The sequence below is a fragment of the Emydura macquarii genome, unplaced genomic scaffold (assembly GCF_026122565.2).
Source record: "Emydura macquarii macquarii isolate MOO-44397 ecotype Brisbane River unplaced genomic scaffold, CSIRO-AGI_Emac_v2 contig_18, whole genome shotgun sequence".
In the NCBI taxonomy this organism is placed as follows: Eukaryota; Metazoa; Chordata; order Testudines; family Chelidae; genus Emydura; species Emydura macquarii.
The window spans coordinates 9,926,421-9,950,192 of NW_027130155.1; the positions used below are offsets into that span (position 1 = coordinate 9,926,421).

Genomic DNA, 23,772 nt, shown 5'->3' on the forward strand with positions numbered 1-23,772 from the left:
GGCTCGTCTGACATCCAGCGAGTGCCATCTCCGCTCCTCATCCGAACCGTGTGGTTTGGGAAAAAACACGGGGAGGAAGATATTCTGGTTATAGTGGAACTGAGACACCACCTTAGGGAGGAAGGCTGGGTAGGGCCTCAGTTGGACCTTATCTTTATAGAAGACGGTGTATGGGGGCTCCGAGGTTAAAGCTCTGAGCTCAGAGACTCTCCTAGCCGATGTAATGGCCACGAGGAAGGGCTGTATGGGCGAGCCGGACGGTGGGACACCCCGGGACTCCGCCCAACAAGTAAAACACTTCCACTTGGCCCGGTACACAACCTGAGTGGAAGGTTTTCTGCTGCCCAGCAGAATCTGTTGGACCTGCGCCGAGCAGGCTCTCTCTCCCTCCGTCAGCCATAGAGTCTCCAAGCCATCAGGTGGAGGGAGTCCAGGTCCAGGTGCAACAGGTGACCCTGGTCCTGTGAGCAGGTCGAGCAGCATACTGTACCAGTGCTGCCGTGGCCAGGCTGGCGCAATCAGTATCATATCCGCTCTGTCCCTCTTGATTTTCAAGAGGACCTTGGGCAGGAGCGGCGTGGGGGGAAACGCATACATGAGGGTCCCCGTCCAGTCTAGAAGGAACACATCGGATAGGGAACCCGGCTCGCGACCTCGGAGTGAGCAGAACTTTGGGCACTTCCTGTTCCAGGATGATGCAACAAGTCCAGTTGGGGAACCCCCCACTTCTGGAAGATGGAAGACACCACCTCCAGGTGCAGTGAGCAGTTGTGTCGGGGTAAGAACGACCTGCTGAGGCGGTCCGCCTCGTCGTTCCTGACCCCCGGGAGGTGAGAGGCTGATATGTGAAAATCGTGTCTCACGGCCAAATCCCAAAGTTCGATAGCCTCCTGGCAAAGAGCCGAGGAGCGCGCTCCCCCCTGCCTGTTTGTGTAAAACATGGCCGCTGTGTTGTCCGTGAGGACCTGAACCATCCTGCCCCTCAGGAATTTGATGAAGACCTTGCAGGTCAAGCGGACTGTCATGAGCTCCTTGACGTTTATATGGAGAGCTCTTTCGTGTGGTGACCATAGCCCCCGGGTGCTCAGGTCCTTGCTGATGTGAGCCCCCCAACCCTCGTCTAAGGCGTCCGTTATCAGAGTCACTGAGGGGGCCAAGTCCCGGAAGGGGACTCCCTGAATAACCTCCCCGGGGTCCCTCCACCAGACCAGGGAGGACAATACCTGGGCAGGAACTGTGACCACCTTGTTGAGCCTGTGTCTGGCCGGTGCATAGACTGAGGCCAGCCACCTTTGGAGGGGCCTGAGCTTGAGGCGAGCCAGCCTCACCACCTAAGTACATGCCGCCATATGTCCCAACAGCTGGAGGCAATGCCTGCTGTCGTCGTGGGGGACCTGTTCAGATCTGTGATTATGGCGGAGATGGCCTCAAACCGAGCCTGCGGGAGGAAGGCTCTGGCCTGTGTGGCATCCAAGATAGCCCCTATGAACTCTATGCGCTGCACCGGAGTGAGAGTAGACTTCTGCTCGTTGATGAGCAGCCCCAGTCTGGTGCATCTGGCACAGGTAAGAGCCAGGCCGTTCCTCACATGGGCCCTGGACTTGCCCTAGATCAGCCAGTCGTCCAGGTAGGGGAATATCTGGACCCCCTTTCGGCACAGGCTGCTACTACTGCTATGCATTTCGTAAACACCCTTGGCGCGGACGAAAGGCCAAAGTGTAGGGCCGAAAACTGGTAGTGGCACCCACCTACCATAAACCTTAAGAATTTTCTGTGACCTGGAAGGATAGTGACGTGAAAATACGCATCCTTCAGGTCGAGGGCAGCATACCAATCCCCTGGATCTAGGGTAGGAATGATGGAGGCCAGGGAGACCATATGAAACCTTGTGCGCCTGAGAAACTTGTTCAGATGGCGGAGGTCCAAAATCGGCCTCCGGCCCCCCTTGGCCTTGGGAATCAGGAAGTACCTGGAGTATAGTCCCCTTCCCTGTTCCTGTGGAGGAACCTCCTCCACAGCCCCGAGCATAAGGAGGGAGTTGATCTCCTGCATGAGGAGTTGGTCATGAGAGGGGTCCCTGAAGAGGGACTGGGTAGGGGGAAGGTTGGGGGGAAGGCTGTAAACTGCAAAGCGTAGCCCCGGAGGACTATGCCAAGGACCCACTGGTCCGTAGTAAACAGCCTCCCATTCGGCGTAGAATGGCCGAAGTCTGTGGGAGAATAACTTGGGGTGATCCGGGGGGGAGAAGAGATGCCACCCTCGTGCACCCCGTCAAAACTTCTTATGGGGTGCACCACCCTTGTTTGGGCCTTGCTGGGACCCCGCAGGGGGCCCCTGCCGATCCTGGCGGTTGGGCGCCCGGTAACGCCCCCGACTCCTCCTTGCTGAGCGGGTCTGGGTGGCAGCCTTAGTGGGGGCTGCGGCTGCCTTTGGGGCTGAGGGCGGCCCTGGTGCCTCAAGGCCTGAGGGGTGTATAGCCCTAGGGACCTCAGGGTGGCTCGTGAGTCCTTCAGGGCGTGGAGTTTTTCGTCCGTCCTCTCAGAAAAGAGGCCGGCATGGTCGAATGGGAGGTCCTGAATCGACTGCTGGACCTCCTGAGACAGGCTAGACGCTTGCAGCCAGGAGCAGCGGCGCATGACGATGGCCGAAGCTATCGCCCTGCTGGCAGCATCCGCTGCGTCACTGGCTGATTGAAGCGCCGCCTTGGCCACCGCCACTCCCTCCTGCGACACCGTGGCGAAGTCAGTGGCCTGGTCCGGGGGCAACCCCGAGAAGAACCTCTTCAAGGAAGACCAGAGGTTCAAACTGTACCTGCCAAGGAGGGCCTAATGGTTAGCGACCCTCAGCTGTAGGGTCGCTGTGGAATACATTTTACTCCCGAAGAGGTCCAGCTTTTTGCTGTCCTTGTCTTTCAGGGTATTGCCTTGGCCCCCCCTGGCGATCCCGCTGGTTTACTGCATCCACCACTAGGGAACGCGGGGCAGGATGTGTATACAGGAACTCGAACCCCTCCTTGGGAACATAGTACTTGCGCTCCGCACCTTTCGAGGTGGGGGCTACCAAGGAGGGGGTCTGCCAGAGGGTCTTAGCAATCTTCATTACCCTCTCATGAACGGGGAGGGCCAACCTAGATGGGCCTGCCGTGTCCGTGACCCCAAAGAGGGGGTCCTCCTCCTCCGAGAGCTCCTTAATCTCCAGGCCCAGACTGTCTGCCACTCTCCTCAGGAGGTCTTGGTGGGCCCAGAAGTCAAAGAGGGAGGCCTTGTGGTCCCTGGCCGGCGCCTCATCAGGGGAGGAGGAGAAGGAGGTTTGAGGAAGAACCCCTGTAGAGGGACCTTCCTCTGGGTCAGACCCTTCCTCCAAAGGGTTATCCTCCTGTGCCCCAACACGAGGGGGCACTGGTTGGACCACCGAGGACTGAACAGAGGCGGTCCCTTGACCCAGCTGAGCACCCCAAGGCCCCCAATATGGCCATTGCCAGGGGCCTTGAGGCCATGCAGGAGCCGACGTGGGAACCTGCCGGGTCATCTCCAAGCATCCCCCCTTTGACCGAGAGCCACTTGAACGCTGCTTATGGGCCCTGGGAGGGGAGCGGCTCTGGGACGATGAAGACCTCCGGTGCTGGCACCTGCGTTGTCTATGAGGGGAAGAGCTGCTGGAGGAGCTGTAGCTGGAACGGCCCCTCTGTCGAGAAGACCTGCGGCAATGCTTCCCAGATCTTGAACGGGAGCGGTGTCACCTACGCCGTCGCGAAGCTGATTGGGAGCGCGACGAGTCCCTCGGTGCCGAGGCGGCCAGTAGTGCTGCGATGCATGGTGCCGAGGTAGGAAGCTCTGGGGATCGGTACCAAGAGTACCGGAGCCCACGCTAAGGTCCTCACTTGAGGCAGAACTATAGCACCTTCGCCCCAAGCGTTTGCCCTGGACCGCCCTCGATGCCGGGGAGCTCAACGACCCGGAGTCGGAGCTAGGAGAGGAGCCTGCACTCTCTACCCTCCTTGACCGTCTGGGGGGAGACCTCGACTCCTGTCTCTTCCACCCACCGGGGCCACCCAACGCAGGTTTACCCCGAGACACCGGTCCCGGAGCCCTCGGCCAAGGAGGGGACAGAGGCATAGGCAGACCCATGAGGGCACGTGCCGCAGCAAAAGCCTCCTGTGTCGATGGCCCTTGCAGAGGCGCTCCCCCATCCCCAGGAGTTGGGGGAGGCTCTCCGCGAGGAGATGCTGGTGCTGGAGTACTCTCCACAGCTGGGGCATCTCCTGCTGCAACCCCTGCTTTCCCGGTAGCAGGGGAGAGTCCATGGGAGTGGCCTCCCACCACTGCTTCTACTTTGGCACCACAAGCGGTGCCGGTAGGGCGCTCCGCACCGACGAGACACTTGGTGCCGCAGGTGAACGCGAAGGCTCAGAGTCCGGCCAGAGCACAGACTCCATCAGGATCGCCTTCAGCCTTGCGTCCCTTTCCTTCTGGGTCTTTGGCTTGAAGGACCTGCAGATCCTGCACTTCTCCTTTCTGTGTTGCTCCCCGAGGCATCAGAGGCAACGGTCGTGAGGGTCACTCACTGGAAAGGACTTCGCACACATGGTGCAGGCTTTAAAGCCCATAGAGCCAGGCATGGCTCAAGTCTAGCCCCTAAGGGCACTAACTACTTTAATAAACTAGAACTCAAACAATAACAGCTAACACTAAGGGATGCTACTTACGTTTGCATGCAAGAGGCAGACGTTCCGGTAACCGTCAAAGGCGGAAAGAAGGAACTGAGGGGCCACAGGGCCGGCAGCGCCCTATGTACCACGGCATGAGCGCGGTACTCCAGGGGGCGTCTGAGCCAGCCCTACAGAGCTAGCTAAGGGAAAAAAGTTCCAGGAATCTGTGCACGGGGCGCACACACACCTATACTGGAATGGATATGAGCAATCACTCGAAGAGAGAACAAAAGTTATTACTCAGAATGTAACAAAATATTTGTATTCCATTTAAGAATCTACCTTCCTTAAATCTGAGGTTGGGTAAAATGTACAGCCTTGTACCACTCTATATAATTATATGGAAACCCATTCCAAAATAATTTCATAGGCTCAACATTAAGATCAGCAACAAAGCCATCTAAGACAGTACAGAGAATGAGATGCACAATTCCCTATATGCCTAAAATATAACCATTTATTGTCCCCTTCTGTTTTTTTGCAGAGAAGTACAGACAATCACAGAGGATCACTTGCCACTACCTAGTTAATTTAGAAACCCAGTGGACAACTTTAAGTCAGAACTTTGCCCTTTCCTTTTTCAAAGGCACACAAAGAATATATTTTGCCTCAAAACAAGATCTAGGGATGAAATAGGGGTTCCTAAGCTATGATCAAATTAGAGCTGACAGATATAGTTCCAAATTAAATTTTATTACTTTCTTCCAAAACACAAAACCCACCAAACTACACAAAAAAGATACACAAAATAATATCCCCAGCTGAGATCTAGCACCCAAGACCAAAAGACTTATTAACATTTGATTTAATTATGTCATCAGGCAATAATTCTCTGATGATCTTGTCAGAAGGTTTCAAAAGATGCTGGAGACAAATTTCCATTAAAACGAAGAAATAAATAAAAGGCTTCAGCCCTTTCCATAGTAGAAATTGAACTCAACATGCAGCCTGATTGCTGGGAATGGCTTGCCAAGGTAAGACTGGTTCCATTGTAAAGGTTTGGGAGATCCAGAGGGAAGGGAGGAAAATGCCACCATGCCCTCCCTAAACACCTATTCTGGCTCATTCCTTGCCAGGTGGTGGGGAAAAGGACAATTGTACCAGGGGCAGAACCTCAGGGGCCCCCCCAAAATGTTTGTGTAAATAAAATGAAAAGAGAGAGAGTAGGGCCTCAGAGAATATAACATACCGGGGCTCCAAATTTTTTGATGGGCCTGGTCCTCGCTCCCTTATAAGGCTTGTGGGAAGAAGCCCTACTCATGCAGATCTTAGGAGATCTGTACAGTTGAGGGAGCATTCCCTCCATCTTTCTATGGACTACTTGAGATCTGCAGAAGGAAAGAACCCACAGTGAGCCTTAAGTTCTTCTCTGCTCTCTCACAGGCTTAGCAAGCTTATTGATGGCCTACACTCAATCTAGATCTTGGGAGGGAACTATGGACCCAAATTCCATTTTGGATCATTGGGCATAGGGGAGAGGTCTGAGACTAAAAAAAAAATAAATAAACAAACTGTTGGGTTATGGAAGTTAGCTGTCAAAAATGGGGTGAATAAGGCTAACAGATCACAGCAGACAAAGCTATTTTGGATAACCAGTGGTTCAGGAACCAGCTGGCTCTTTTGGAACTGAAGGGAAAACTGTCTAGGCTAACGATGGTTGGGGGTTCTGATGAACTTCCTGCAGTTCATAGGAATCTAGGAGTCTAAGTTTAATAGGAGAGACTGCAGGAGAAAACATCAACTCCAACAAGGGGCCCAGGAAGCAGCTGGAGGCAGTAATATAGCGAGAAAGGGGTTCTTCATGCCCCACGGCTCCCTCAAAGGTGCTTGGAGCATAAAGAGAGGTAAGGAGTTTCTTCTCCCAAGTTCCTCCCATTTTGCTAACCCAAAGCCTTTGATAGCCACAAAGGAGGTCTGCAGCAACAGAACTCACCTCCACGAGATGGTGGATGGGTACTGTAGTTAGCAGGAATCTTTGTGGCCAGCAGACCAAAGCAGCATTTCCCCCCAAAACCTTCTAAGGTCTGCTGGATTGACCACACCCTACGGTGTGCAGGAATTGAAGTCTTCAACAGACTTTAGGACCATTTTAAAAGAAAGTAAGGATAAAAATGTTAAGGTCAAGTTCTAACTGCAGGCATATATTAGTAGTATGACTGCAAATTACCTTTCAACAACATTAGAAACTCAGGAAAAACAAAGTTAAGGTTGAACTTCCAAAGTCACCGAACTACCTTAACTTTATCTCTCAGAACAGTGTTCTTAGAAAAGCCTGGAACTCATGCTAATTTATCCACCCATAATAGTGACCACCAAAATTATAGTGCTTTATAATCATGGTGCCATTTTATGGTCGTCTTTAGTCACACAGTTCACACAATTTTACCAATTCATGATTAGACAAACTGCATATGGAAACAATAAATCATTCCTGCTTTTGATTAAAAGCTTGATCTTTCAAAGCGCTGAAGGGACCTGGCTCTTCATAGGATAGACTCTAAAATTCTGTTGGCAGCTAATTCTCTGCCACTATCATTCTCAGTGACATTAGATGCTGCTATTATGCCCCATATATAAACCTCATATATGCAAATCATGCTGTTATGGAGTACTTACTTGAGAAGAGCAGAAGTCAACAAAGGGACAAGCTTTGCTACTGGAGATTTGTATACATGAAAAATTCTACAACTAATGTTCTGCGGTTAAGTGTTTTTAATACTCTATATTCAAAAAGAGAAAATGGTAGGCTGGCATCTCTATAAGGGCAGAGAAAGTAGTTCAGATACCTTGTTTAAGAAGTGCAACCTTGATTTTTCAATATTTGAGTTTTAAATGTTTGGGGAGTTTGTTTGGTTTTTTTAAAAGAATGTTTTTAAAAGGTAAGATGCATGCAAGTCACTGGTATGTGCCTACAACCTTAACTTCATTTTAATGAAGATTTGTCTGGCTATAGGTACAATGTGATCTAAAGCAAAGCAAACGGGAACTTTGTGCTTAATCCCAAATTCTTTAAGGAACCATTGAACAAACATGACATTGATAAATGCAAAGTAATTCACATAGGAGCATATAATTTTAACTATTCATATTTTACTGAGTTCTTAATTCAGCCGAGCTCATAAAAAACATCACTGAGCATCACTGCAGACAACACAATGAAGACCTCTGCTCAGTGTGCAACAGTGGTTATGCATCTTAAAAAAAAAGTTAAGACTGGAGAATAAAATGATATTATTCTATTCTATAAAATGGAATGATGTGCCCTCATTTGGAAAACTATTTCTGGCCATCTATTCTCAAACAGGAGATAGTAGAAAGACGGGATTCAGAGATGGGGGCCAAGAATGAAAAATTTTAGGCATGAAAAAAATTCATATGAAGAGATTTTAAAAATTGAAATTGTTTACCTTAGAACGGAGACAATTAGAAGGAATATGACTATACAAATAATGAATGGTATAAAGAAGGTAAATCAGGAACTTCTAATCACTCTGTCTCATAATACAAGATCAAATGGATATTCAATTAAATTGAAAGAAGGCAAATCCAAAACTTTTATAATTTAGTATTACAATTCTGAATTTATTACCCATATATGTGGCTAATCTTTTTTAATCCTGCTACCACAAGAGATCATTGAGGCTAGTTGTATGGAAGAGTATTTCCTTTTATCAGTTTTGTAAGAGCCCTCATTTTTTAGGGTTTAAGACAATCTCTATTTGGGGTGACAATGAAATTTCCCCAGGAAGCAGCAGTCTTTCTTGCACTTCCTCTGAAGTATCTAGTACTAGCCATTGGTAGCATCAAGATACTTGATGGACCACTGGTCTGATACAGTATGCCTATTCCTATGTTGCTATTATAGATACCAAATTCAATTAAAAAAAGGTATTTTAAAATATGCAAAATCTTCATCTCAATATGCTCTATATCATATCCAATTTATATCTTGAGCCATCAATCTCTAAAGGGGACCTTTTACTGCAAACAGGAAATATTCCAAAATACTTCCACAATTAGATTCATTTTCCCAGTCATCTTCTTTCCTCTGCTCTATCAGCTGTACGCTTTAGCGGCAAAATATCAAAACCTAGTTTACTCTGCAGTGAAGCAATAATGCCATGTTTATGACTTCATATTGCATTGTTGTGGATTGAAAACAGCATTTTAAATATATGGCAAAGTCCAGGAAGAACTAGAAAGGAGTGAATTTAGAGATATCAATTAGTAAATGTGGCCAAAAAGCTTATCAATTGATTTGTGCTGCAAACCTATAATGCCCAAATGATTAACCCATTATAAGAGTCCTTCTTTAGTCTAATTAAAACTACAATACATTTGGGATATGTACTTTATCCTAAAAGGAAGTTATTAGATGCATTTTATCTTGTTCAATTTAAAATCTTGACATAAAAACTAAAAAAGTAGTTACCTGGACTAGAAATCCGGTCACGATATTTGGGAATATCTCTGCTCAGAGTTTGAAGCATAACCCACATCGTGAATGTAAAGAGTGCTGCTAGGAAACCATAGAATACCAGATAGAACAGCAAGATTAGACCTGTAAAATTAAATACCTCAAATTAGCAAAACATTTTAAGATGAAACATGTTTCTAATTTTTTACTAAACACTCTGGATTGTAGGTCAATAGGAGATGGATCAGGTCCTTAGACCCGCCACTCAAACACACAAACACACAGAGACACACTAAATCAGATCTTCCTTGTGTTTCAACAGTGTGTATACATGGGGGGGGAGTGTGTGTGTGTATGTATGCACACACCCCTATATCTAAAGTTCAACTTTTAAAAGAAAGGTCATACCATTTTTTTTTTTAAAAGAAGAACTTGACCAGGATACTCCTTCCCCAGCTTCTGGGGATAATTTTTGCTCTGTTGCAACTGCTTTTTCTGGGAGCCAAGCATCTGATTGTATCCTAGTGTAACAGAGATCTCTATTACAATGTTATACATAAATAATCAATCACCATGGTCAACAGTCAATTAAAAAATAGGTTATAAGCCAAGTGACTGTACCTTAGATTTTTGCCAAGTTTATAGAGGCCTAGATCAAAACAAGATATTATAATGGGAACATAAATTACAATTAACTGTAGAATTTTTCATCCACTGATTGGTGACTATATTGTGCTTCTATTGATGCAGACCATGAGGCACACGTGTGACAGTAAGTTAGGTTTGTGATGTAGATAAGTAGGCTCCAGAATATATCTCACACACACTTTGGTACCCCTTACAGTCATTTCTCAAGCTATCCAGGATAGTGCGTTTAGATTGAGCATATGACAGAATTCCTTTAGCAATTTTATTAACAGATTAGTTTGGTTTTTTTTTAAAAAGCACTAAGTAAATCTAGTTTTTCATTCAATTAAATAGAGTGAATAGACTCAGAACCTGAATACATAACAAAGGGAAATTCTTTATGAAAATGTAATTAGCTGTAAACAGCACTATAGTAACAGTAAGGCATCCACACAACCTTGCCTCTACCCTAAATACATATATATTCAAATGTCACCTATGCACAAGATTTCAGTGAGTATCAAGTATATGGATGTTTGAGTCTTATTCTGTTATTGAGGTGTGTGTGTGTGTGTGTGTGTGTGTGTGTGTGTGTGTGTGTGTGTGTGTGTGTGTGTGTGTGTGTGTGTGTGTGTGTGTGTGTGTGTGTGTGTGTGTGTGTGTGTAGGATCTGATGCTGAGTGCTGAATTTCTAAATAAGAGGATCTAATATTAAAATTAATTCCTAAACTTATAGATATAACTTGTAATTTTTTCACAAAATTCATTTTGTACTTAAAGAGTACAAGCTGTAATTTTAGGGAGGTTATAGTATAATTTTCATACAAAAATCAAGAGGATGAATGACTGCTTTAAGTACAAAACTAGTTAACCTTCACTATGGAGTTCTTTCCAAAGCCCCTATAATATTAACCAGAAAAATATACAGACTACATAAGACAACAAGTTTTGGAGGATACAATGAGAAGATATTTCAAGAGCATTAGCATTACCAACAGTGGAAGAAGGGGATGAGCCAACAGTATGGTGCAAGTTTAGCGCAGAAGTTATTTTAAAACAAAAATCGATTGGGGGGTGGAGTTAACTTTATTTATTTTTAAACCTCCCAGTAAATAATTGAAGAATAGAGCTTAAAGTATACAGAAGTTAGCTTTGAGAACAAGTGAGAATTCTCAGACCATGACCATCACAGATGTAAAAGCTTTCCCTGGACTATATATATTTATGCATTTATCTTATTGCTTATGCAGGACATTAAAAGCATTTAAACCATTTTGTTAGAATACAAGAACTGGCGAACAGGGGCAGCTAATGAGGGCTTTGCGAGGGAGTTCTCCAGGTGAAGGAGAAGCAATTACATAACCTTTGGGGCGAGTTTGTTGTCTGTAGTGTGTTTTGTTTGTGATGTGCTTGCTGCTTGACTGAAGTATATTGCGTGGTCTGTTTGGGGGACCGTATGCAGATCCTAGCCACCTGCTAGGCAAGGCTGAGAACTTCTTAATGAGGCTTTGATCCCCAAGCCATTTAGCACCCATAAACCCTTAACCAGGGAGCGGGGCTATTCAGGGAGAACCAAGGTTTAAGAAGTCCACTCCTAAGCAATCAGAGGAGCTAACAGGGGAGTTTTGCGACTTGAAAGAGTTTAGATGGGAATTGGGGGAGAGATACACTTTATTAACATTCTGTAAACTGAAGTCAATAACCTCCACCCCCAGTTAAAAAAACACAACAGTAATAAAAGAGCTGCAGGAGTAAAAAAAAAGAATGCAGGCAGAAGTCCAGCAGAGAGGGGGCTATCCAGTTTATTGCATTGAATGCAACATGTAGGATTACTTGCCCTATGGGTCCTATGGGCAGCTGACATATGTGTGCATTCGGTACAAGGAGCTCCTGGCCCTCAAAGACCGCATACAGGCTTTGGAGACCAGGGTGGCTCTACTGAAGGAACTAAGGGAGACAGAGAGGTACATAAATGAGACTTTCGAGGACACAGTAGAATGGTCCCATCCCGATATGATAGCTTCTGTACTATTGTGGAGGATGAGGGTCTCAGGGAAGGAGAACATTAAACTAGAGAGGAGGGAAACAATTCTTTGGGACTCTCTTTCCAGAAGGTGCCATGGCATCCTTTTGCTCAGAGGATACCTCTCCAGGGGAAGGAACTCCAGTTATTGGGAAAAGATAGGCAACAGTAACGGGAGACTCAATCATTAGAAACAGATACCTGGGTTTGTGAACCCAAGAGAATCGTATGGTGACTAGACAGACTTATGTGTAGTGCTGGGGAGAAGGTGGTGGTCATGGTACATGTAGGTACCAGTGACATAGGGAAGGATAGAAGAGAGGTCCTGGGGGCCAAATTTAGGCTGCTAGGTAGGAGTCTGAAGTCCGCCGCAAATCCCTCCCGCCGCCGCCAAGCAAACCCGCCACAAGTCCCCTCCCTTTTTTTTCCCCGAGTGATACTCGGGTCGGGTACAGTCGGGTCAAGTGGTACTTCACCTGAGTGTACCTGGCCCGAGTGGTACTCGGGAAAAAAAGGTTGAGAACCGCTGAGATATGACATTCTGTAGTAGTACTATTAACGCACACTTTTGCTGTGTAGTAGGAGGTAGAAGGCAAGTCAATTTGAGAGTAACAGATACAATTACTCATGTATATGTGATCCCTATCAAAAATGGCTTTGATTCAGCTATAAGTTTCTGGAACTTGTAACTAAAGCTATTATAGTAATCCATTTACAAGAGCATTTTCTGCGCATACAAAATAAAATTGTCAAGTTGGATAGATTTTCTTTTAATACATTAAGCTCAGGTGTCTCAATTAAGCCCACAGAAAAAGTAATTTAGAATTAATGGTGAATAATTGCCCTGAACTCACTTAGATGTGAATAAATATTGCAAAAACCTTTGAAGAGTGTGTAATTGTGTGCTGTAATGCTTACATATATGACCTTAGAAAGTCCACAAGACAACTACTAGCATACAACCAATATAACAGTTGGGAAGTCTGAGATTTAAGATAAAGCATTACGATGCACACAATGATCCCAGCTCTTATGGAGGGTATGGCACAATGGAGAACATAAGCTGACTTCACACCAGGAGTCTGTCCCAGGAAGCCCCCATATTTTACATTCTTACATGGTAGCTAATTAACTAATTTGGAATTCCCTCTCTCCTAGTTGCAGGGAAGAGAGCAGCACCATTCTTATTTCTCCTCCACTTGTATTTTGTGGTTTGTTTGGCTTTTCATTTTTGAATACCCATCCCCTTCAAGTCTTTCCTTACTATGTCTTGCCTGTACAGTTGCCCACAGAAGCAAGTGCAAATGATATTCTTGTACATTTAAATTTCCCTTTTCCTGATATAACTGTAGTAAAACTTACCAAAAGGTCAATTTTTTTTTAATAGTTTAGCAAAAGTAAGAATCAGTTCCCAACATTTTGGAAATACAGTTTTAGCAGATGACTAAGCAGTCCTATGCAAATATTTTACAACATCATGGCTGGCTTTATCAAATGATTACGCTAAACTTGTGACTTACTATCCACCTTAGAAGTCATACTTCAAATTCAAATCTCAGGCAGCAAAAGTCAGAAGTCTCATGGTCAAAGTGTTTGTTGGAAATAGTCATGCAAATAAATGGCATTTAACAATAAGGGTAAAACATTTCTCTTACTTAAAGATTTAGCGCCAGATTCTTTGCTGCACCAAGTTTATGCTTCCTCATACAAGCTGCTCTAACATCCACCAGATGGTAATAGTTGCCAAGGGACTGTCCACCAGCTGAGCATCTCCATAGCACTTGCCACACTTCATCACACCATCCCCACATACATCTTGTATTGGGGCTATGAAGAGGGTAACATTAGGAGACAACTATACCAATTCTATGCCCACAGGGGACTCTCCTCTGCTTTTCTGGATTGGGGAGGGGGGAAATAAGAAGCAGATGCTACCCACTCTGTATCACAAGAGAATGTGGCCACTAGAACAGGAATGGCATGTTTGTTTTTTAAACTGAGTAAAAATACATTGAAAATTTTGTAATTTCTGCCTGTTTCACTCTAATTGCCTGCCAGACACACACACACTCAACCCATTTCCTCCCAAAATACTTAGGAAAAATACAAATGGGCTCTGAATCTTCTCTTCTTTGTCCCACCCAAAACTCTGAATAATGAGCAAAGACAATTCTAGATTGTGTATGATAATTTAAAATTAAGGTTTACTGGTAACTCTACAGAGATTCCCAAAATGTCACCTACAAAGAGCTTTCCTTAGTTCCTTCAGAATAGAAGCATATCTTTTAGCTCTTTTGATAGAGCTTCTTTATAGTAGCATACTATTACCCACAAATTTCCTGCACCCTCTCAGAAATATACAAAATTTCCTTTAGTACAACACTGACACATTCCATTTAACAAACACAGACTTTTGTTAACAGCATAAACCAAAATGGTTGATTTGATTTATTTCCTTGTGCTAATTTTAATCTAGTCAATGTAAATAACAATGCACAGCTCAGAAAATGATTAACTTCTGTTGCTGAAAAAGCAGAGGAAGTTGACACTATATGAATCCTATAGAGAATTTTTTTTTACGTTACACAGTAGATGTAAAGCTACAAGGACATTTTAGAATTGTGAGAAACTGTCAGTTTTGTCCTGCACTACTACACATTTTTAAAATTCACAACAAGAACTAGTTTACAATTTAACCATGAAGCTGTATCACCAATATTAGAATCTCTCGAACTTGATGTCAAATTGACACATTTCAAGATAACTGCAGCTGGCTATCTGGTGTTTAATATCCAACAGCATGTGAGCCTACCATTTGAAATAAATTCAACTCCTTATATGTACTAATAGGGATATGTCAGCAAGAACATGTTACACAAGATATCCAAGGGAAGGATATTTCCATGACAAGGTATGGACCCCAGCAGGAAATTTAAAAGTGCAAATTTCAAATTCAATTTAAGTAGCAAAAAGCATTGTTTTAAACTTTTGAGCAACATAACAGTTTCTTGCTAAAAAGCCACTGCTTTATTTTCTCAAATTGACTAAAAATCAGACTTCCTTCTATCTAACTTCTCTATCCCACAAACCTTCAAGGTTCCATGCTGTGGAAAGCCTAAACTCTGCTCTATCTTAAAACAACCTTCATCAAGAGAGTTTGAAATGGCTTGCTGCTAAGCAAAAGAAACCCCCCAATCAGGGGAGTGTATGTTCCCTCCCACTGTTTGCCCTAAAGTAAGAGTGAAAGCTTCAAAATCTGATCCCAAATAGCATTGCTCAACATTAGCTCACACCATTTTTTTAATCACTGAATTATTCTAAGTGTCTCATCTACAAGAGATATTGGATGCTGATAAAACTGGTTAATATGATAAAGTGAATATAGAAAACACCAATGAGGGTTACTTACACAAAGTACATTTCCCAATTCCCTGAACAGGCCATACATACTTTTGTCCAGCCAAATATCAGCTTTTTCCTTACAACCCATAAAAACAAAAACTTGTGCCACTCAAGGAAATAAATCTGCTTGAAATTCATAACAGGATACATTTCAACTAGTGTTAAGATTTTCTATGCATAAAAAAGAAACCTTATTCTATAACAATGTAGAGACAATGTACAACATTTAGACAAAACATTGTTTTGCCTCACAAATCTATTTGTCAATCATCGTTATTACAGGGCATCTAAATGACCTACCATCCTTTCTCCAAACAAAGGAAGCCACCACATGACTGAACAACACAATTGGAACTTGAACACAATGGAAAGAAAAAAACAGCATATCTTAAATTTATCATCTAAAACAAATTCTGATAAATTACCTATGCATTGAACCAAGAGAAAGATTCAGTGTACAGGGTATCTTTACCCTTTGATTCAAAATAATTATCTACTAAATCTATATTTGTACCCAATTACACCTCAATCATGCAAATTCTGTGTCTTGACTTCAGTCATATCAACAGTAGTCTCTTCAATCACTGGAAATGACTAGATTGTTGAATCAGCCTCAGACTATACATTCTTCAATAAAGCTGTACTCATTAAATTAGGCTGTTCAGTTCATCTAAGCATCTTGGAATATATTCAATAAAGTTATGTACAATGAAAATTCACCTATTTAAGCGGGTCATTTATGCAATTTAAGCATATTGTGCCTACATATATTCCTTATTTATTTTCAAGTGGAAAATATTTTCGCTTACTCCTAAATTGCTATGTACTATCTCACTAGCATAAAAAGTAAGTGTCTAAATACTCTGGGATCCTCTAAAATTAAACAGATTATATAAAATGCAAGAAACTATTCTGAGCATTACTGTGCCCAACAACTAAAACGAGGAAGCAGCTCAATTAAGCTACTTTGTCAGCCCTAACATACCTGTTTGCGAAGTTCGTATAATAGTTTACAGTAAGAATACAGAACTCAAGCTTCAAAAAATGACTATTTTAAAAACAGAATGAGGTGTTCTTTAAAATAGCATTTACAACATAACAGCAAAAAAATTAGTTTCACTTTACAGCCTCTGACATCATACAATAAATTTTGGTATGCAGGGAGTTTTGTAGCATCATCATCCAGACTAGTCACTTAAAGGAAAACTGGAATACAAAGAGAAATATGGCCAGTAATTTTTTCAAAGGCAGATTAGGGACCATATCAATAATCTGGTCAAAGTAGACTTTTATTGCACCCCCATTTCAGAAATATGCTTATCTAATTATTGGTTCTATTATTTTTGTCAAGCCTGAATATTGAACTCATGGAGGAAAATACATGCAGGGGACTGGACCAGAAGACCTTTCAAGGTCCCTTCCAGTCCTACACTTCTATGATTCTATGTAACATCACACAAATCACAGACAAGAATTACAATCTAAGAAGATATTGAAAATTGAGTCCTGCAGCACAGGTTTAAAATGACCATTTAATTTTGAAGACAACTGCAGAAAGGAAAGAAATTTCATACTGTAATTTTATTTCTTCAGACAATCTCCAAGTCCTGATCACATAGAGGGCTAGTGGTAAATTGTCAAACAAATAGATTTCCTGATTTCTTTGGGAATGCAAGATTGCATGAAAATCAGCAGGACTCCTATAGGAGTAAATAAAACAAACCTGTTCTATATTCTTTTGACTGCAACTCTAAAGTATGCAACTTCCAATTTTGATCTCAAACAAGTGAAGCAGGTCTACAATATTTCCCTCTTCGATGTTACATCCCTAAAATCTTCCCTATTGAGATAGCTCCTTTTGTAGCAAATATGGGTGAACCAATAAAAAGAAAAAAAAAAGTTAGGCTTGTTTTAAAAATTGTTAAAAACTTCAGCTGAAGTTTTTAATCACCACCAAGTATGATTTTTTTTAAGTATGCTGAAGAACTCAGTCAGTTCACATGAAATACATAGCATTAATTCAACACAGCTTCATCACAGTAGGATTTGTATCTACTCTACTGTGCCACAGTCTACTTTAATCACTGTTTAAATAAACCTGTACAGAGAGAAACCTTATTTCCTGAACTACAGAAAAAGCAACTTGTATTAGCCAAATCTTAATGATTTCAGCTTAATGAGTAGGAGAACTTAAAATTTTAATCTGGAGAGACAAGACTAGGGAGCCTCAGAATGGGAGACAATGGTAAGGTAAAAGGAGACTAATGCATGGAAGGGGATTTGAGCAACAGTAAAATGAGCTCAAATGAGTGGAATAAACACGCAATGAGCTGGAGATGTGATGGACAGATTTTTAGATAAAAATGGAAGAGAGTTTGGGCATTGAAACAAATTTATGGACAGTGGAATAAAATAAAAAGGTCTAAGTCACACCTAGTTTCTAAATTTTAAATGAAAATGCTCTATTTATTCAGAGGAGTCTTACGGCAGACAAAAGGAAGATCAACATTTCAACAAGTTTAATGTCAAGGTGGCTGCCAACAACTTTTATCTATTCAGCAAGATTGTTTTTGTTTTGACAACAAACATTCAGTTTTAGAACTGTTTAACCCAAACAATGAAATTGATTGTTCAATATGAATGATTAATAAATATGCAGGTTTTGGCAGCATTCATCTCTTTAGTAGAAATTCCACAAGAGCACAGATATTAAAGTTAATTGTATTCTATCTGCCCAGATTTTCCCCAGTTGCAGAAATAGTTGCATTCCTGCTAAAAATAAAAATAATCCTAGAATGTTGCCAATGCAGAATAGCTACTGCACATCAGTGACAGGGAAGGGAGATATAAAAACACTTTATATAATGCCTTTTACTATGAAGGCTCACAAAAGTTATTTGATTCAGCTATGCTGATTTTCTTATGCATTACGCTAAAAAGAGATGCTTTTATTTGCTTCTTCATAATGTCTAAAAACCTGAAAAGATTATCTCGCAGACCTTTTCCACCTCAAGAAGCTTTGGTTTTTTAGACTAGAAATTCAGGATTTGTTAAAATCCAGCCACTTAATCCCAAAGCTCTTGGTGGGTATGTGGGAATAGAACTAGATGGACTTTCTTGAAGTTTATAAAAATAAACAAAATCTTTTAGGTCATTCTTAAGGTAGAAAATTTTTGTAATACTTGAATATAAAACTAACATCTTGACTATAGTGGCTTGTTTAGCTTAATTCTAACAAACCTAATTTAAATATTTTTATGGATAACTTATCCAGTGTATCAAACACACCTATTTTTACCACAGCATAATTATTTTTAAAAAAATCTAAGAGTAAATTGTCTAGGCTACATCATTTTATTGCTAAAACAGATGTAACTTCCTATAAACTGGTTATTTATATCTTTTATTAAGAGGGAACTTACACATGCTCAGAAATGCTGACAAGGGTTTTTAATTTAGACAAAAAAAAAAGCTTCCTATGTTTTCATAAAAACAAGCTCTGCAAGAATACACTGAGTGCATTTGATTAGTGGATACTTTTGATTTGGTGAAATCTGAATTTTAAAAAATGTTGCTGAATATCCATTTGAATCTCTTTCTAATCTATAAGCCTGTTTACACAACATCTGTAAGCATTCTTACAGATTTTCATTCTGCCTTCCCTTCTATTAGATTACAAACCTTCAGTGTTGTCACTACTTTGCCAATACAATTTGAGGTCAGATCCAGCCAGATCTTAAATTAAAGTGACAGGATGTAGCTGTCCTTGAATGGCATGATGCTTCCATGTAAACTGAGGTACTGAAATAATGGTGGAGATTCAGCAGGTGGTACTTTGAACACTGTAATATACCACTAAGATACACTGTGCAACTGGAGGTGCTGTCATTACAGCACGTAAAAAAAGAAGCCCATACCACTTGAATAAATTCGGTCTACCCAGAATTTCCACTCTTATTTTTATAGGATATGGCATTCTTTGCTTCCTGTACCAAACTATTATTTGATAAAGGCTTGTCTATACTTGAAAGTTAATTCAGACTAAGGGAGAGTGTGAATTCAAAGCATAATATATGTTCCTGATCACCTCAATGTACAGACATACCCGTATTGTTATGAACTGACAGTGGACTCCGTACCATAACAGACACAAGAAATGTATGTTCCCTTCCTCCAGGCACCCACAATTTAACCAAACACCACAAAATACAACGGGGAAGATTGTATGATGAATAAGAGATCCAATATTGCCATGTGCTGCTAGACAGTAACTGCATTTCACTGCAGATGTGACTGTTTTTAAGGTGGATTGGAAAAATGGTCATCTTAAAATCTAGTCCATTAAAAAAATTACCTGGAAGTAGCTCCATGTACTATGCCTGCCAAAATGTCCTCTTGCCATTTTGGCTGCTTTACAATCACCTTCACTTTTTCAAAATATTTTTTTTCTCCCTTGCTGCAGTGTGAAAATCCCATTCAAAGCAGAAAAACTTACTGACTATCTAGGCAAAATAGTAAAACTGACTATACATGAAGGGCTGTCAAATGCACAAATTAGTTGATAGATTTTTTTCCCCAGCTACTGTAATCTTAGGTATCACTTGTAAAAGTATTAGGTAGACGTTTCTGACCAGGTGCAATTTTTAAGTTGACTTCATCCCTTTAAAAAAAATTCTGCGTGGAGTCAGCATATCAGTTTGAGGTTTTAAAAAGTGCTTTAGGATTTTTTTAGATAAGCAGTGTAATATACGCAATGTTCCAATCACCAGCCTTATTTTTAAACTTCTTCACCCCTCCACTTTCTATTGCAGTCCCATGAAACTCTTACTCAGTGCAATATTCAATTGAAATCACACATGTACCATTACATACCACTGCAGCCTGCATAAGGTGTAAGGTAAATCCCATTATTTTTAATGCAGTTTTGTATGCTATACAAATCACAAAATTAAAACTTTACAGAACTAACGCCCTGGCAATTAATGGGAGTTGCCTTTCACCTTTTGGTCAAGGTTCAGTGATATGCAACTGTGAGTGTGTAATCACCACCAAGATGTATGCTGGTGGATTAAATTAAAATAAAAGGAAGCTGGTTACTCTTGTGAGACAGTACTTCATGGACCTGCAATAGAAGAGGGGGAAAAAGTTAAATACTAGCATGCAGTATGTTCAGCCTCTTCAAAGAAACAGCCATTGAAATATTGCACTGAAGCAGAGAGTATTAAAATGATTCATTCATCAATGGGCCCCTGTGTGATGGAGCTGCCCCACCTAATTCTTTATACAGTAAAACCTCAGATTTATGAACACTTTGGGAATGGAGGTTGTTCGTAACTCTGAAATATTCATAACGCTGAACAAAATGTTATTGCGGTTCTTTCAAAAGTTTACACCTGAACATTGACTTAATATAGCTTTGAAACATTACTATGCGGAAGAAAAATGTTCCTTTCCCTTATTTTTTTAGTAGTTTGTTTAACACAGTATTGTACTGTATTTGCTTTTTTTTCCCCCTCTGCTGTTGCCTAGTTGCTTACTTCTGGTTCCAAAGGAGGAGAGTGGTTGACTGGTCAGTTCGTAACTCTAGCGTTCATAACTCTGAGGTTCTACTATATATCCAGTACTCATTAAGTTAGTATGATATGTACCAAATAATTAGTTTTCCTAATTTTTTAACATTTTGAAATTGATAGGTAACTTTATTTTGTGCATATTTTACCACAACTGGTTAGTTTATGACAGTGGACAGTTCCAGCCGTAAGACTAGCAGTTTTGACAGAGAACTCACACTTCATAAAGTGATTAAAGTATTATATGTGAATTTTAAAAATTTAAACATTTCCTATTTGATTAACTTAGAAAGTTACACTAATTTTCAGAGCTATAGGTAGCTAATCCATTTTCCCATATGTCTTAAATATTATAAAGAAGAAAAAGCAACTCTATCACAATTTTATAATCTTTATATTAATATATATTGCAATGAATACAATACTTTATAATCAGAGCTGACTGCATTCCTGTAATATGGCATCTTCCACAAACAAACCAGAAAGGAACATGAATCAACCACATTTCCAAAGTCATGACAGTGTGAAGTAAGAGCATTCAAGGGGAGGAGTAAATCCTGATTATACATAATGATTTTATTCACTGCACTTCTAGACAGCAGTACTTGCAACCATGCTATATTCATGGATAATCCACTATTACTGAATGTGCTAGATCAGGGAAGTACATAGACTATACTTTTTTATAAAAAAAACTCAGCATGCGTGCTATACAACAAAAAAAAAACAAATAGCATGCTATACAATGAATAAAGATTTAGTGGGGCTCCTTAAGCCAGTACACATAGTATGCTTATCCAGACTAACTGAATAACTAGGGTAAATGATTATATCCCCATGGCATTCAGAAGGTGAAAAGTGCAAATAAAATGAGTGGTAAACATGCTAGACAATATGAGCCATCAACTCAAGTTCCATCTGTAGTTTGGATGCAGGGGACAATACAGCTTACTTTAACTTCTGTAAACCCAGAACAATCAAAAAGGAGTTAGTGAAAGTGTTTGAATTAACCATATTAGGGTTACAGATCTTTACCTGCTTCAGGCACTGAAAATAACTATTGTAATATTCCAAGATAATCACCTTAACTTTGCCTTTTATCTTATATTAAGTTTTCTGTATATACTTTTTTCCTGTTTTTCACAGGAAACGCTAACGAATCTTAATTTGTATTTATATTTTTATACTTCATTTGCTACTTTAGAGCTGCTGCTTTATTAAACGAGTGCATCAACTTTAAAACCACTCCAAATGGGCCAAAATGCATGCAGCAGCTGATCGCCTGAACAATATCTTCTGCCTGAGAGCTAGTCTACAATTAAAACTTACAATGGCACACCTGTATTGGTACAGCTGTGCCACCATAAGAGTGCTTGTGTAACCGCATTACGTTGACAGGAGAGAGCTCTCCCACTGACATAATAAAACCAACTAAACAAGTGGCAGTAGTTATATTGGCAGGAGACCATCTTCTGCCAACATAGCAACATCCACCCAGGTGCTTTGCCTATAATGGCAAAACTTATGGAAGGTATTTTGCTAGTTTTAAGCCAGTTGCTGGGAAAGCTATGTCCTTTGACTTTTAGCTTGAAATTAACCTAGTTATCTATGGTAAGCCAGTGTAGTGAATGATGCACAATGGTGCTGTGACTTAGGCCTTGTCTGCACTAGCACTTATCCCAGCAAAACTTTTGTTGCTCAGGGGTGTGAAAAAGCTAGGAAAATCCCTTCCATACCGTATGAGAATGCTCTCAGGGCAAGTCTATGCTAGAATCACTATATTGGCGCAGCTGCACCAACTATGCTGTGCCACTGTAGTGTGTCTGGTGAAGATGCTGTATGCTGACAGGAAAGCGCTCTCCCATCAGCATAAGTGCTCCACCTCCATGAGAGGCGAAAGCTATGTCGGCAGGAGAACCATCTCCCATCGACACAGCACCAGTGTGGACAGCACTTAGGTCACTGTAACTTGCATCGCTCAGTGGAGGTGTCCTTTTCACACCTTTGAGTGACGTAAGTTAGATCTACTTAAGCAGTAGTGTCAACCTACCCTCAGAACTCCCCACCTTCAAAAAGAAATATAGCATAGTCTTTCAACAATGAGACAAGAAAGAAAAAGGAGGACTCACATACACAAAGTTAAGAAAAAGTCTTCAGTACTCTGCTAAGGAGGAAGTAGAAAAACAGACCATTTGCTGAACATTCCACAACACACACATGCAGCCAATCACGTATTAATCAGCAGCAGCCTGCCTTTTCGGCCAAAAATTTCAGAAATCAACGTCTACGATCAATACTTTGAGACAGATTCTCCACCCTGTTCTGCAGTTAAGGATGGCAGGAATGACAAGCATTTTCCCTTCCAATTGTTCCCCTGCCATGAAGAGTCTCCTATAGGCATAGATCTAGCATAACCAGTTCTTATTCATCTCCCTCTTCACAGCTCCTGGTGCAGGAGACATGTCAGAGGTTATGGCTACACTAGAGAGCTTACAGCAGTGCACTAATGAAGCTTTAAGCTCTCTAGTGTAGCTGCTGTAAACCGACAGGAGAAAGCACTCCCATCAACTTAATTAATCCACCCTCAATGAGCAGTGGTAGCGTTGTCCACATCAGCACTTAGGTCACTGTTAACTTATGTCACTCAGGGGTGTGGTTTATTCACACCCCTGAGCGACATAAATTATACCGACGTAAGTGGTAATGTAGACATAGCCAGAGGGATCAAGGAGAGCAGGGTGAACATGTTGCACCCTGGCTCCTTGCAGCGGGAATGTTCCTCAGGGAAGATGCCATCTTGATGCAAGTTAGAGCAGTCTCAAAGCTTCTCTATCTTGGGCTGGGGCAGAGAATCAAGGAGCTGTAACTAACTCTTGGTTTCTCTTGTAGCACTCTCCTGAACTGTCGCTGATGGCTGGTTGGCTCGGGACGGGGAGCCATCTTTTACTATACATTCCCCTACCCTCGGACTGAACCAACTAAACTATCCTGCTCTCAATGAAGAGCCCACAGACCAGGAAATAAG

The 23,772-nt window shown here is 41.8% G+C and overlaps 1 protein-coding gene across 1 annotated transcript in view; it reads right to left on the reverse strand.

Moving 5' to 3' along the window:
- The window catches only part of ATP1B3 (ATPase Na+/K+ transporting subunit beta 3), a 48,069-nt gene that overhangs the window by 21,391 nt on the left and 2,906 nt on the right, over positions 1–23,772 (reverse strand). Inside the window, exon 2 of the mRNA XM_067557681.1 lies at positions 9,141–9,269. Within this exon, the coding sequence (XP_067413782.1) occupies positions 9,141–9,269 (129 nt within the window). The remainder of the gene's footprint in view (positions 1–9,140; positions 9,270–23,772) is intronic.